The 16,766-nt window shown below is 37.9% G+C and overlaps 1 protein-coding gene across 2 annotated transcripts in view; it reads right to left on the bottom strand.

Annotated features, from left to right (window-relative positions):
- Positions 1 to 16,766, bottom strand: part of LOC126185061 (tyrosine-protein phosphatase non-receptor type 13-like) — a 226,336-nt gene that overhangs the window by 62,817 nt on the left and 146,753 nt on the right. For both annotated transcript variants that reach the window (XM_049927831.1, XM_049927836.1), the window contains exons 8-10: positions 16,171 to 16,380; positions 6,362 to 6,567; positions 2,675 to 2,766 (exon numbers count right to left, since the gene is read on the bottom strand). In XM_049927831.1, the coding sequence (XP_049783788.1) occupies positions 2,675 to 2,766; positions 6,362 to 6,567; positions 16,171 to 16,380 (508 nt within the window). The remainder of the gene's footprint in view (positions 1 to 2,674; positions 2,767 to 6,361; positions 6,568 to 16,170; positions 16,381 to 16,766) is intronic.

The raw sequence follows: 16,766 nt of genomic DNA, 5'->3' as shown, positions 1-16,766 counted from the left end.
AGCTTTTTTCTCCGCCCCGGGTTTCGACCACTGCATTTTCATACATTATCCAACGAAGTAAATACAAATTCCGTATTCTTCATCTTCGAATGTAGCAGAATTTCAATGTACTACGAAAATCCGACTGGCAAGACTGTTTGGGATGTTTGTCAATATGGCCAACTCTACGTGTTGAATTTTTTACTACCTGTGAGAAGAGGTGGTTGCTAATAGGAACCTGACGAAATGTGAATCACATGCAGTATTCTCTTCACCATAAGAATAATATGAATGTAAACATTATGCCACGTATTCTTTCGTGTTTGCTGCTATTTCATTTAAATCCTATCTGCCTAATAAACTACGAAACTAGAGTGAGACAACAGCAAACGCGGAAGAATATACGTATCGTGTCATGTTTACATTCGTATTTTTGTTATGCCTAATAGTGATACAGTCAGAAATTAAGCACAGCAACTGATTAGATTTTTAAATCTAAGATGACTAATTCCTGTGCAGAATTTGACGTACTAGAGAAGCGGCCGCAAAGATTTTCAAACGGGGAAAAATTTTCGCCTAACTCTCGTTCAGAACATATTCTATCATATGCAGTCTATTATTTGTTTCTTGTTGATCATTATCAAAGAAAGCAGTGTAAGTAACAACGAATAGCAGTCTCTTGCCATTGTTTCGCTAGTGAGACGATTCCTCTCTTTTCTTTTTTTTTTAATTGTAAGCGGCGGTAGCGCACACAAAAGCAAGCCATGCCGCGCGCGGCAACAGGCCGTAAACACGCACTATCAGAATGAGACAAACAATGCATGATAATGCATTTTCAGCTCAGAGTGACGTTAACACCTATAACAAAGAAAACGGCACTTATCAGATCAAAGCAAAATAAGCAATCGATTCAAACCAGACGAAGCACGTGAAAAGGAAGGGTACCCGTATAAATACGGACGGAGCGCCTGACGTATAGCAATGGCTACCTGGTAAAACTTAACTGTTAAGCTTACGACTCGAACCAAACTCCTGTAGCTGTATCGTCATTCATTCGACCTAAATTGTGTCTCGTATTACAATGGACCAACTTTGTTTTGATTTGGAGGTGCGGCCTAAAACTTTTCTCTCCCCTTGAATTTCGAGTCTCAAATTTCAGGTGCGGCTTAGATTCGGGAAAATTTTTTTCCTCGATTTCGAGTCTCATTTTTCGGGTGCGGCTTAGATTCGAGTGCGTCTTAGATTCGAGTAAATACGGTAAAATCACAATCCTTTCATTCATGGCAATTTAACCTAGCCTGACAAGACAGAAAAATTTCAGTTTCAGCACTAAAAGCAAATCATAATTTCTAGCTATCGTTAGTTACCTGAAACTATCCTCACACTGGCTACATGAGCTGCTGTATTACCTACCAACAAGCAGTCCTAAGTGTCACTTGGTTGCAGATTATAGATGACATATAGATTTGGAATGAAAGAAGAATGATAGAAAGAAAAAGTAATGACAAACAAAACAGTCAATACAATGATGAAAATGGTCCAGCAAAGTATCAGAAGTAAAAATAAACCATTTAAACCATTTAACTGAATAAAAATAAAAGACTTCTGATTAGCTTTAGAAATACAAAAAATTATCGCTGCATTTCATAAGATTCGAAATTAGGACTTTCTGCACTTCAGATTTATACACTAACCAACGCACTATGCCACTATACAGCATCAGGGTGTTATATTAATGACTCTGGCACCCAGTTGCAATGATGAATTGCAGCCTTCAAAAATTCGGCTTTACACAATATCATGAAAAGCTTATCTAATGTAAGCCGATTTCTGTGATTACAATAATTTTATATGTGATGCTGAATCACACCTTGCACGGAAGGATGCAGTATGGTTTGGTTAATGCTGTGTATCTTGTTAGCATCATTGTGTGTGTGTGTGTGTGTGTGTGTGTGTGTGTGTGTGTGTGTGTGTGTGTTGTTTTTGGTGTGGTTAGCATGTGTAATGAAATACAAAATGAAAGGGCCAGGCCCAGGATTCTGAATCCAAACACATAAAGAAAGGAAACTGGGCAAGAAATTGGAAGTGTAATGACCAGCTATTATGGCTGTTTGGCAAAGGTTCAGTCATGAGCTCAGCAATCAGACTGGAGGAAACCAGCTTCATCGCATGAAAAGCGAACTATCAACTAACTTTAATCAGACTGTAGTAATACTGTCTGCCAGGTCATTTATATATAACATTAATAACAAGAGACCCAGATCACTTCCCTGGGACACAGCTTATAATTATATAAACAAAACATGTCTACAGGTCAAGTTAACACTTGACTTACATTACTGCACAATGTATACCAACATTTAAAAACAATCTCAGTGATATTAATGGTACCTCTGTTGCAAGTCAATAGCTTTTCACTTTCTACTTGCATTTTTAAATAAGTCAACAGGTCTGCTGCTTTTCTGCAGCTGTATAAAAGTTCTTGATAACTTTATGTAATAGCACTAATTATATATTTTTTTCCATTAAAGGTACATTATTCTGCCATTCTTTATAATTTTTAATTCTTTGCAGTATGACAGGTAACACTAATCTATGGATAAAGATAACTCTTATTAAGTATGTATAGCTTACAGTAATGTCAACAACCAACTGAAGTTACAATTTGTGAAAATGCAATAGCGCAGTAGCTCACCAGCTGAAAGTGGCTGCAAGGAACTCATCTCACTCCGAAGCTTAAGGAAGAACTGATGATGGCATGATGCAAGATGAAACACAAAGGAACTCCTGTGCAAAATGAAAGAGGCAGAACCTTCTATAATATAAAACTTTATTCCCAAGTAATTATATATATAAACACACACACACACACACACACACATACACACACACACACTATTTGAATAGTTCATGGGAATGTAGCAGGATAAAATTATTGAAAACAGCCAATATTTCAACATGTGACCTCCCCAACATTCCTAAGGCATGAGGTACAATACAACCTGCTTGTGCTCAGCAATTTAAGCCTATGGTGGGTGGTACTCCGTTAGCACAAATAACATAAGGAAGCATGCAGGAAGACAATCTGCAGATGATGGAGACTTGCACCACCTGCCAGCCAGAGAAACTACACCAAAATTCATTGACAGCAAACACTAACTGAGGATGTGATCAGGCCCTCTGTTGTTTCACCAGCTGTTAGCAGAATCGTACAGGGAATATAAACAAACCTCTCAGTCCCTGTTTATAAGGCTGCACATGTATCTGATCTTGGGGGATTTCCTAAGAACACTGCTTATTAAGTTTTTAATTAATGTAACCTTTAGTATTCCAATGAACTTTTCAAACTGCAGCATTGTTGTTGCAGAGCAAACATAGTAACTACTGTCGTATAGACCATCAGAACAAAATAAATAACTATGCATATGTATGCATGTTTGTGCATGCATATGTGTGCACCCTCCCTCCAACCTATGCCCACTCCACTACACACACACACACACACACACACACACACACACACACACACACACACACCTGCACAGATGCAATGTCCTCACACAAAGTAATTAGCAGGGACAATGCTGCCCTGCAAGCATATGTATGTCTATTCTATTAGTTCCAAGCAGAGTCATCCAAAACCTAATAATCTCTGTCTTGTTTATAGGTTAGTTGTTTACCTTTATTTCTTCCATTATTTATCAATTGTGGTAAAACAATGATATGGGAACAAACGGAATGTAACTGTCAACTCCAAGTAAAAGAGATTTTTGACAAATGCAGCTACTCAATGTGACTATTGCTATGTGCTGCACTTGTGATACAATGCCATCAGAATATTTACACATGTGCACTAACTGTACTGCAGAATAAATTCATTCTTTCACTTTGAGTAGGTTATGAGAAAAATGATCTCTTAAGTAAATATACCACATCTAGGATTTCCTTTAGTCATGCCCTTAAGCTTAAGGTACTTTGTAAAACTTCTCTGTACATCTGTCACATTATTACTCTATTTCAGGGTTGGGCATGGTGTGCAAGACTTCATGCAAGTGCAATGTGCGGCATATATACAGTCCATGGCTCAGCCTGTCTCAGTATGCCTTAACTTTACTCGTTGGTTCTCAGAACTACTCAATACAGCACAACATTTTATTTAACAGTGCAATGTGACATTGTTTATTCCCACATTTGGTGTGGCATTTCATGGTCAGCATGACTTTTTCAGTTTCACAGAATCATTGTATCAGCCTTACTTATCCTTCAGTGTTTATTTGTGGTATAAAGAAAGTTCATAGGTCCAATAGTTGTTTGCACAAAAAGAGGCAGTCTAGCGACCTATCATCCCAACTTTTAAATATGAACGGGAATCATGGAAGTGAAGGATGAGAACTGTCCAAACCTATTATGTAGTTGCAGAATCCATGGGTACCTCATATTTGCTACTGAATAACATTACAACACCATGCAGAAAAAGCTTTAAGATTTAGTTGATGATGAAAATGCAAAAAATTACAATGATCGACAGACAATTTGTACAGAGCTCACTGTTCTGTACATAAAGAAGCAGTTTGTGCTAAATTAGACATGATGAAATTGGTGCTGCAAATAGTAAATTTTCTGAAGTCGTATGCTTTATTACATCATCAGTTGCAACAGTTTTTGATGGAATTGAATGAAGAGTATTCCAACTTTATACATTGATGCAAAGAACACTGGTTGAGCTGAGGGGCATGCCTGGAAGGATATTTTGATTTATCTGCCATCGCTGAGTTTCTGAAGGAAAAAGGAAAGCAGGAATGAAAATTAGGACACTTAAAATGGATTTCAGACCTCTCACTTTAAGTGAAGTGGACTTCACTACACACTAGGCACAGTAAGACACCACAAGGCAAGAAATAATTTATTTCCGATTTTGTGGGGATGGATTTAAAACGAAAATTGCATTGTGTAAGGGGCAACTTCTGACAAAAAAAAAAAAAAAAAAAAAATAAATATCTGTGAGCTTAATGGCATTAAATAACATGCAAATTTTGAAGAATTCACTGTGGCATTGAAAGAATTACAGGAATAGTTCTCTAAACATTTTTAGAACATTGCCAATCTTACATCTTTTTCTGAGCTATTTTTGAGAACATTTGCCATTTTAGTTGAAAGCACTCCTGTACATGTGCAGATGGAACTGATTGCTCTCCATTGCAGTTCCCACTCCAAAGACAAATTCTTTTGTGATAAAACTGTGCACCAGTTCTACATTGTTTTCCTAAGGAAGAGTTTTGATAATGGGGTTGCAAATGTGATACAACATTTCAATCAACATATGTACATGACAGGCTTTTTTTTATTATGAAAATAATTGAGTCATGTTTATAAAGCAACTCAAATGAAAAGATCTGTGAAATTGTCTGTGTCTGACCATATGCCAACAGTTTGTACCAGTTATACATTTTATTATGTCTTCAGCAAGCAAAAATATAATTAAATATACTGATTTTTTTGTGATCTATGTTGTTATGAAACATAAATCAAGCAACATGTGAGACATTCAGTGTTCCTTTCACAACTGCATTGCTGTCTAAATGTTGTGCTTTCACAGTTTCTCCCTATTTCCACTCAGACAGCATGCCAAGACAGTGGGAGAAGAGTGCAGCCAAGTGACAGAACTCCATATGCAAGTAAGAGCACTGCTTGCATGCAGAATTCTTGGCCGCCCCCAGTCTTCTTGGTGTACAGAGTAGGCATATACTAATTCAGTTTGTCAGTTCTTGGCCAACGAATACCTAAAATTCAGTTTGCTAAAATATAGATGAACATAAACCATTATTTAACATTAAGTAATATGGATATTATGTTCACATATACATTATTTCTAAGTCCAAAAATAAAATCTGCTGTTATAAATGTCAAGAAAATAATTTCTGAAGCATTTATATTTTAATCTCCATTTAACAATGATGACATGTATATATATAATGCTACAGAACAGCAACTAAAAGAATGCCTAGCTCTTCAAAGTAACCCTCACCAACAAGGGTGCTCGTGATTTTTCACTGGCAGTCACTCAAACTTTGAATACAGTTTATCATTTTTTTAAAGAGCACTATCTCCAGTGTCAGAACAGTGTAGACTCACATAAATGAATGTTCTGTCATAGTAGTTAAAGTCTATAATTAAAACAATCACTATACAAGAATCACTTTAAGCTCATTCAACTGATATTCAGTTTGAATTCCTGCTTCAACTGCTATTCAAAACAATGATACACATTCTGGTATAAAAATTAAATGAAATACATTTTTTTCAGTAATTTGTTTAATCTGTCTTGTCTCTGTCCTAAGACAAAGCATTCTTATTTTATAATTATGAGAAAAAAATCACTCACTTTTTGTGCTCCATAAGGAACTTTCTTTTTCCAACTTCATCTCCACAGCTGGGCAATAATAGGAAGTGTTGTTTGTTATACCAGAGTCTCTGGATGTTCTTCCATAAAAACTTTTCTAATAATGATTTATCTTCTCTATCATTCAGAAATATTCCATTTGGATTAATGGCCAACAGAACATCTTTGGATTCCAGATTTTTTGCTATCTGTAATAAATATAATGAGAATAAACCACCTCAAGCTTCCATGGCTCACTATAAATCTATTTCAATTTCACTAGTGATTACAATTGTTCTTTTCATGCTTCTTCACAGTACCTAAAATGAAATCTTACATGCGTAGCAACATACATTTGTGCTGCCAGATGACAGTGTTCAAGGAGAATGCAACAATCAAAAACAATAATTGTAGGAAGTCAGTTATTTTCACATTCCACAGATCATAAATGCATCTATTTCTACATGAGGAAGGTATACACTGCTCCAGTAATTTCTTCATGGACTTCTAAGGGGGAAAAGAAGAAGTACATCGGTTCATACAATTCAATTCTAAAAACGCTGTATTCATAACAAATGTGTGTGTATGTGTGTGTGTGTGTGTGTGTGTGTGTGTGTGTAATTTTCTAATATGACTTACATTTCTTCATTTAGTGAGCCATTTTTTTTCATTTTCTGAGTACTTCTCCAGACAAAAAAAGACAGTACTAGCAAGCAAATATTGTAGAAGTCTAATGGCAGCAGAATGTCTTGAAGGAAGGGCAAAGAGAATGGCTGCATCATAGCTGACATCAGTCAGTCATATGACATGATTAAAGCATATCTGCTGCAGCTAATTACAAACAATATTGACCTCAAGAATGATATCTGAGATGCCAATAATGGGTGCTGTATCAAAAGAATGTATAAATCTCTGAATAAACTGAGCATACACACAAAAAAAGTCTTTTCAGAATAACATGAAAAATATTTCCTAACAGTCAAATTAAGAAATTACCAGTCTAGTGATTTTACAAAGGTGTTGTTAACTTTTGTGGTCACAACACTTTGTTCACAAAGGCAGCAGGTAGCGTAGTCACTGTAGTATTATACACTTGTTTCATCAAATACAATTTGTAATGCTTTCATGACTATGCTACATAAATAGCATAGTTTTGCATACCTTTACACTTGATATTTAAGAATAAAGGTGCACTGTAATTTGCAAGTATGCCTGGACACAGTACCATCTTCCAATCTGTTACTAATTTTTTTCTTGGAGTTTTTGTAATCAGCTTATTCAGATAATCCCATTTCCTATCTGTACTTTCTAAGCCTAAAATGTCTCATACAATTTCCGTCTTTGATCTAATGATACTTTATCTTCACACTTGCACCTTGCAGTTATTCCAGAATCTGGACCTATCAAGCTTTTCTTGCACTTCTCGTCTTCTAGAATTGATGCATGGTTTTCCCTTCTGATAAGCTACTTTTCTAAGGAAAGGATTGTAACAGCAGTTGTGATGCTATTACACTGGAAATATATGGACTTTGCAATTACAGTGTTCAGACAACTTCTTTGTATAATGGATCAGTAAGCAGAACAGTTACAATTTTATTTCACAGACAAAACATTAGCTTAGACAATGTAGTAGCATTGTAACTTAATTTTCTGACAAAGTGTAGTTATAATAGTATTGGTCTGAATTGTCGATATAGCAACAGTGGCCTTTACGTACCAAAAAAACAAAGTGTGGGTTTCTTTTTGCCCTCATGGAGAAAGAATCTCTTAGACATAGTTCACAATGGAAAAAGCAAATAATGGTCAGATTTCATTTTTGGATGCCCATGAACTTAAAAAAAATGACAGAACTTTGGGGAAAAAGCCTACAGAAAGCCCACTCACACATACATAACAATACAAAAATACCAAACACCATCTCAAGCAAAAAAGCAAAAAAGAGGATTAATTAAGGCAGTGGTGAACTGGACTACAAGAATCTGTAAACCATAGTACTTGGAGGAAGAAATGAATAATTTGAGAATTATTTTCATAAGTAATGCCTGTTTGTAAAAGTAGTCAAAGACTGTGGCAGAGTGCTAAGAAGACTGTGAACTGGAACTGTTGTCAAATCTTAGAACTGTTGAACATAGGGAACTCAATAATAAACGGAATTATCTCACTTGCAGTTGCACTTAGAAATAATATCGAAAGGTATTTTGGTACTTAGTAAAACTGTAAAAATAGGCTTACATTTTTGTTATATTATGCACAGTTTTGGGGAACATTAATCATGCCTCTAAGTTAGTTTTCCATAAGATTAATCCTCTGTTAATTTGTTTCGCTATTTGGGAACTTTTGCAAAAATTAAAAGTGAAATAAGTTTCTAGTTGTTTAGAATTCAAACTGGGTTTTGCCCAAACACTATTTAAGGCATATTCCATCAATTAATTTCTCAACAAGTGCAGCAGACCATTTTCATGAAAATTTATTATACTTTAATATTTGACAATACTTGGTTGTAACAGCCAAGTAACCACCTACTGCGTGAATGATAAATGTATGGAAAGCAGATGTAAGTCTTAAGTCTGTAAATAGTGGAAGTTTAATTTTAAATCTTGTACATAATTAGACTGTTCTTAACTGAGGATCATTGAAATGAATAATTTACTTTAATTTTTGACAATACTTGGTTGTAATAGCCAAGTAACTAGCTACTGTGTGAATGATGGATTTAATGAAAGCAGATGTATTAAACCTGTAAATATTAGAAGTTTAATTTTAATTCATGTACATAATTTTACTGTATATTGACTGAGGATCATTAAAATTAATGAAACTCAAGTTTTTCTAATTACATTTTTGTAATGTGTTTATCTGACATGTTTCACACCCAGGAGAATCCCCTCTTTTGTGGGTCTATGGAATGAATAATTAATCTAATCTCAACTACACTCCTATCTACACTCTTTGTCAACTTTAATTTATTATTTCAGTTTTATTTAATTGTGCAAACAAAAAGTGAGTATGTGTGGACATCCCTAGGTTCTTTACAAGTGTATATATGATAGAAACATTGCCCCCCACCCCACCCCGACCTACAATGGTAGAACAACTGTCAGTCAGTAAGTGAGAGTGCAGTGACCACTTTCCAAGTCAATGGATTGACCGTGATGGGCCAATTGCATGGCCCCCCTGTTCCCCATACCAGACACCACTCGATTTTTTTTTTTTATTATTATTATGATTTTTTATGGGGATTCATCAAGGGTATCATATTTGTACCTCCTGTGCTGGCTTCTCTACCTGAACTTAGAGCAAGAATTTGTGCCACCACTGAGCAAGTTACAACTGCAATATTAAAATGAGTTTGGGAAGAAATTGACTTCCGATTGGATGCGTGCAGGATAACCAATGAAAGCCACATACAATATCTTTAGTTTAAGGTAAGAAACTTGATAAGTTTCCCTACAAAATATCACTAAACCCAGCTCTATATCTTCTTTCAATAAATTTATATGAAATTTTAAAGTTGTCAAGTCCTTTTCCAAATACCCTTTAAATAGCAAAGCCTTTAGATTGCTTAAACTAAAAAAAAGTTCACAGACTAGCATATTTAACCTTTTAACAAAATTATGGACTTTGTTGATTGTTGTAATGATGGACAACATGAACAATACAGTTTTAATGTTTGTAATGTGTTGTATTATTAGTTGTTGTTTCAAAATTTTAGTTGTTTCTCGAAATGTAATGTAAGCTCATTTGTATTCAAGATATTGTGATAGACAGAGAAAAGACAAAAGTTTACCTTCATTTCAGTGTATGGGAAATTATCTTAATAAGATGATGTACCTTCACTCATGACATGTTGGATTTCAAAGATAGCACGTCCATACAGTTCACAGGCTCGCTTATAGAGGCCACTTGGGTGAGTCGCCTGGTGCACTCTGGTGAGCCACCAAAGAAACAGTATTAAGCGACTGTAGAGCAGTGCTCCACCTCTTCTGTAACTTACATTACTGTTGTCCTGTCAATGTGTTCAGTGCTATGCACAACCTGCACTTCACTGTACGAGGGTTGAATGAAAAGTAATGCTTCCATATTTGTTAATTGGGTTTGGATAGGAATATTTTAATAAATCAAAAGCATAAATAGTCCTTAGAATGTGTTCTTTAATTACCAATATTCACTTTACCACATAATCACCACCCAATTGAATACATTTCTGCCAATGATGAACAAGTTTTCTGAAGCCATCATGGAAGAAGTCGACACTCTGTTTCCGCAACCACAGTCTCACAGTTCTCTCAACGTCTTCATCAGAATAATAATGTGCCCACAGATCGTCTTTCATTATTGGGAACAGATGGAAGTCAGATGGTGCTAAATCTGGACTATATGGAGTTCTGCTGTGGTGGCACGTGAAGTGTATGGTTTGGTATTGTCATGCTGCAGGAAAACATTTCTTTTTTCCTTTCAGACCCTTGTTAGCCATTGATTGTGCTTTCAATTTCTCTCTGAGTGATATGACAGACATCCCGAATCAATCTGCCAACATTTTGCCTGTGAAACTTGGTGGCTGCTGTCACAGGACGTCCAACTCTTTGTTTGTCATGCAGGTCAGATGTTCTCACCTCAACATCTTTAAACTTACTTGCCCAGCAACATACAGTACTCACATCAACACAGTCACCATAGTCTGCTTTCATTCTCCGATGAATCTCCTTTGGGGTGGCACCTTCACCTGTCAAGAATTCAATGACTGCTTATTGCTTAAATCACACTGACTGACCATATGCACAGGGTTCCATACTTTACACTGTAACAGCACAACCGTTCAATGCTAAGGCTTCCTGCCAACTGGAGCTGTAGAGAAGAGGCAACGCAACAAGCCAGTACCTGCCACATACCAATGCTGCCACCTGCTGAACAGTTACAAAAGTGGAGGCATTACTTTTCAGTCAATCCTTGTATCTTACATGTTGCTCTATAAAGTACTATGTTCCATAAATCATGTTCGTTCTTGCCATAGTAAACTTGGCAACAAGTGAGGGTTACTTTTCCCACACTTTTTAGTGTCAGTGCTAAGTCACCCGGCAAATATCTCAATGGAAGAAATACTGCAACATATTATCGCCCAGCAGCAAGCTTTTGCAAAACAACAACAGGCTCTCTCATCACTGCTCTCAATCAAGTGGCAGCTGTGTGTTTGCAGCACGTTATTCTCCTGTCAATGCAACCGTCGCCCTTTCTGGCATATGTTGAATCAGCTAAAGATTGAGATTCTTATGACATGGTTACACCAACATCTCCAGGTTTTTCATGTGGATGATGCAAACCTGTGTAGGGCTTTTTTTTTTCTTTGCTGGCTTTTGCCAAGCATTTATCAGTTGTTGTGCCAACTTGTGCCTTTGCAAGAACCAGCCAGCTTATCAACTGATGAGATGTGCAAGCTTCTCTCCACCTTTTACTGTGACAGAAAACATGTCATTGCAACACGTGTAGAATTTTACCATTGACAAAAATACCCAAACCAATCTTACAAAGTTGGGGTGCAGAATCACACCGGTTGAGCCATAATTGTAAATTTGTCACTAGCACCAATCACGAATCCTATGCTGATCACATGGTGTGTGATGTTATTATTCACCAGGCCCATGATAAGGAACTCTGTGAAAAGCACTTCAATATGAGAATCCGACACTTATGGATGTGCTCAATATAGCACAGCCCTTTGAAGTGTGCTGGGCCACAGAAGATACTGATTCATCAAACAAAAGCATGTTATGTGCCCTAAGCATTGGGCTGTTTGCAACAAGTGTTGAAAGAAAGTCCACATAGCATCAGTATGTCATTCCTCTTCATACATGGCACACACAGTAGTACCAATGGATATAAACTGTATCTTTTCAATCACTGTCTCCACGACCAAATTGTTTATTGACCTGTGTGCGTTTAATATATAGATAAAAATGCAAGTGGACGACGCAAGAGCTGAGCTGAGTAAACCACAAAACCTATGTGGACTTGGGCTCTCTTCCCTTCACGCAGGTTTCGTGGAAGTTGATTAGACACCATAAACAGCAGATTCTCATCCTAGACCTGTTCTCCATTCCTGTCTCTTACAAATCTTTTGTTTGCCCTCTCACCTTACTTCTTGTGGATCATTCCCATACTACTGACCTGTCCGGGTTGGATGTGTTTACTGCTTTCAGTTTCTGCATTGGCAATGAGATAAATTTATTATCACATCAAGTTCAGTATCAGCAACTGCTCTGAGTTTTCATCTTTATTTTCCCCCAGGCTCAATTATACTACTGATTTTCCGGTCCATATTACCATGAAAGAGACCGCCACCTTTGTTTTCTTTTGGAGCAGCAGGTGCCTGACGCGCTACACGACTCTCAAGGCTGAACTAGACCATTTGAGGTCGCTCGATGCCATTCAGCGTATTTCTTCCAGTGAATGTGCTACACTACTGGTTGTTGTTAATAAGTCGAAAGGTAAGCTTCACCTCTGCAGTTGCTTCAGTGTCACAATTAATGCACAGTCTTTGATAGATACATACACTTTGCCCCATCCTGATGAGTTCCTCATAAAATTACCAGGCGGCCACTTCTTTTCTGAGATTGATTTGTCAGAACTGTATCTCCAGCACCCCCTGGATGAGGCCATTAGGCACCTTCTTCAGCCTATACCAATACCAATGCTTGCCTATTGGCGTCATTAGGGCAACCGCAATTTTTCAGTGTGTTTTAGAACAACTGACAGCCTCTGTGCTTGGCTCCATCAATTGTGTTGATGATACCATTGTTTGGGGTTCTTCCATTGAAGATCACCTTAGAAATCTCTTATTATTGTTTTCTGTTTTGCAGTCTGTGTGGCTCAAGTGCAATCTTGCCAAATTTCAATTTTTTCAGCCATATATTGAGTACTTAGGTTTTGAGGTTTCTCACAGAGTGTTCAAGCCATTGCATCACCATGTTGATGCAATTGTGGCTTTGCCAATACTACCATAACGTGTTACTAGATGCATCCACTGTTGCTCAGCCACTGCATGAGCTTTTGCATAAAAATGCACCTTTTCTCTGGTCCCCAGCTTGTGACTTAAGTGTTTGCTTTGCTTAAATCTAAGCTTTAATCTGCCCTGTGTCTGGCCGCTTTTCATCCAGGTGAGCATGTTGGCTACCAATGCCTCTCAGCATGGTCTTGGCACACAAATACATGGACGGGCCTGAACGACACACTGCTTATGGTTCTAAGACTTTAACTCATGCTCAGCAGCGGTATTCTCAGATTGAAAAGGAGGCTTTAGCAATTGTTACTGTCCTTAAGGAACATCATGTCTTCTTGTATGATTCATCATTCCATTTAATCAAGGACCACCTTTAACCATTCGGCTTTCATGCTGGACAAGGCAGCACATCATTTGCAGCAGTGGGCTCTCTTCCTCTCCCGTTATCATTATCAGATCCATTACCCACCGATAGCACATACACCGATGCCATATCTTGCCTTCTGATAAGGCCGGAGGCAGTGTTCAATCAGGATGAGTTGCTTTGTTTCTATTTAGATATTGAGAGCCATAATGTGGTCAATGATTTTTCCCATCACTAGTGCCATGATAGTATCGACCATCGCCACGGATCCTGTGCTTAGTTGCGTCCTCTCTTTTGTGCAGCATGGCTGGTCCCACCACCACCTGTTTTTGTTTGATGGGGTGCTTTTGTTGGCTATCAAGGGCACTGTTCCCTGGGTTGTGATTCCAATTTCCTTACACTGTAATGTACTGAGGCTTCTGCATGTCGATCATTCGGAAATCTCTCTCACCAAAGCTTTGGCCCGTACACATGTGTACTGGCTGGGCATACATGGTGACTTTAAATGTCTTATCGCTGCCTGCACTCACTGTGCACTGCAACAGGCAGCCCTGTGGGCGTCTTCTTTCCACTACCCAACACCACAGCACCCATGGGAATTTCTACATGTCAATTTTGCTTGGCCCTTCCTAAATCAGTGTTGGCTCATTGTAGTGGACATCTATTCCAAGTCTCCCTACAATGCACACTGTCTGTCCACGTGCGTGGTAGCCACTATTTCAGCCCTGTCTAAGATTTTTGTAATTGAGCAACTTCCATATATCGTGGTTACCGACTACAGCCCCAGGTCTTTTCTTGAGAATTTGCATCTTTTTGTCAGGCTAGTGGTGTTCATCATCTCACAGCTCCCCCATTTCATCCTCAATCTAATGGTTCAAACATTTAAAACTCAGATGCGGAAGTATCTGGCAGGGCCCTTGAAGCTGCTTTAGACAGTTTTTTGAACAACTGCTGCATCTGGTGCCGCATCCGCCAGTGTCGCTGATTCTGCAACCGTTCCAGCTGGGTGTGCGTGTCTAGGCTCATGGTTTCAGCCGGCGAGCGAACTGGGATCCTGCTGTCATTGAGCATCACCGAGGCCAGTGCCTGTGCATCATCCGCACTCCTGATGGGCGGACATCCCATCACTTTGACAGCTGAGGCCACACACGATGGGGGCTGTTCCGGAGGACCCACCATCACCCCCACCGCCACCAATGCCTGTTCCCGTCACAGACAGTACCGTTTTCACCACAGCAGGGCCAACTGCCTGGCAGATTGCTGTCTGGGGTACCTATCTCCGCCCCCATTCCTTGACTGCCATCACCAGTGTAGCCCCCACTGCACCTGACACTGCAGCCACTGCCATTGCTAGGTCCTGTGTGGCCATCATCTCTGATGCCCCCGCTGAAGCCTCTAGCACTGACTGTTAACAAGTACATCACTATGATAATGCCATCCCTAGTTCTGTTTTTTTTTATGTACCAAAGCCGTTTTTCTGTACCAAAGCATTTTTTCTGTTCCATATACTTTTCCATGCCTTGTGTTTTAAAGCATATATGTAGTTTTCCCACTCCCTATAAGAGAGGAGTGATGAACCTTCACTCACGACGTGCACAATTTCAGAGATGTGCATCCATACAGTTCACGGGCCTGCTTGTAGAGACCACGTCAGTTGGCCCCCCCTGGCATGCTCTGGTGAGCCACCAAAGAAACAGTACTATTTAAGCGATTGCAAATGAGTGCTATTCTGTAACCTATACTATTGTTGTCCAATGCTACACATGACTATAGTTCACTGTATATTACATTTTGCTCTATAAAGTACTATGTTCTGCAAATTGTGTTTGTTCTTACTTTAGCATATAGATACAGTAAAGAGTTACGGTTAATGGGAACTACCATATAATGCAAATTTTTTTTAAGTTAATACATTTTCTGTAGTTTTAAACTACATTATAACATGGTAGAAGGTAATTCATTCATTCATTCATCTATACATACTGTTCCATCAATAACATGCAGAAGAAAGGCCTTCAGGGAAGTGGAATGAATCAAGTTATACATGAACAGGCAGAAGCAACCATTGGAGGCTACTTGTGCAAAGTATACTAACAAAAAATATAACCAGAACTAATCTATTCAAACTTATAATTATGGTCATTACTCCTAGATTACTTTATAAATGTATGTTAGGAGAAACACAACTGTCTTGAAAAAAGCCACAGCTCTTTTTTCTGTATTATTCATCTGCTGTTGTTATCTAATATTTCAAACGAAGTATTTTTTACACAGACCAATATTAGCTGTCTATATACCAGCAAAATTGGGATATTAGAGTTATGCAGAATTCACATCCTGATCCAGGTAAGAATATCTAATTAGGTAATGTCCTCTTACTGTTGTACTAAAAACCCAAAAACAAATTATTGAAATATCATATTTACAAAAATTAAGTTTCTTCAAATAACTTACTGCCACAGCATGAAAAAAATGAGATCCATAGTGAGGCATTGACTGAGACAGTCCTATGAAAAGCTCTTCTGCCCGGCCTGGATCCAGACCATGCCTTCGTTTATGTGCTTCTTGAAGCTGAGTGCGTATGCATGCTCCTTCCTCTTCATCCTCAAATAAGGCTTCTGGAAGGTAATGTTCAACAAGAAAATAGTCTCCTGTGCCATGTTCCTGAAAACAAAAGGATTATAGCTATTAAAAGTCAGATGTGATAAGAGTTCTCTTTCTTGAGTCTGACACTCTTATCCCATTTTGATAAGCTATTGTTCCCTAACAATGAGAATTACAAAAATATATCAGATGCAAACAGATGCAGAAAATAACATGATTGTAACATTTAAGCCTCTGTCAATGAAAGTCATTAAAATAATTAAGCACCTTGGAACAAATTTCCGGATTTGTATAGTAATTTTTAAAAAATCTTATTTTGCAAAATTTAGTGTTGAAAATTTTGAAATTGACAAAACTGTACTTGGAAACATATTTATACAAGTTCTTTACTTTCATGTCACATATGAAATTATTTGTGTTAATCCTTTTTTATTGTAATTAACACA

This window comes from Schistocerca cancellata, chromosome 1, assembly GCF_023864275.1.
Source record: "Schistocerca cancellata isolate TAMUIC-IGC-003103 chromosome 1, iqSchCanc2.1, whole genome shotgun sequence".
NCBI lineage: Eukaryota > Metazoa > Arthropoda > Insecta > Orthoptera > Acrididae > Schistocerca > Schistocerca cancellata.
Note: the sequence above shows the minus strand (reverse complement) of the source record. Positions and strands in the feature narration are given on the sequence as shown.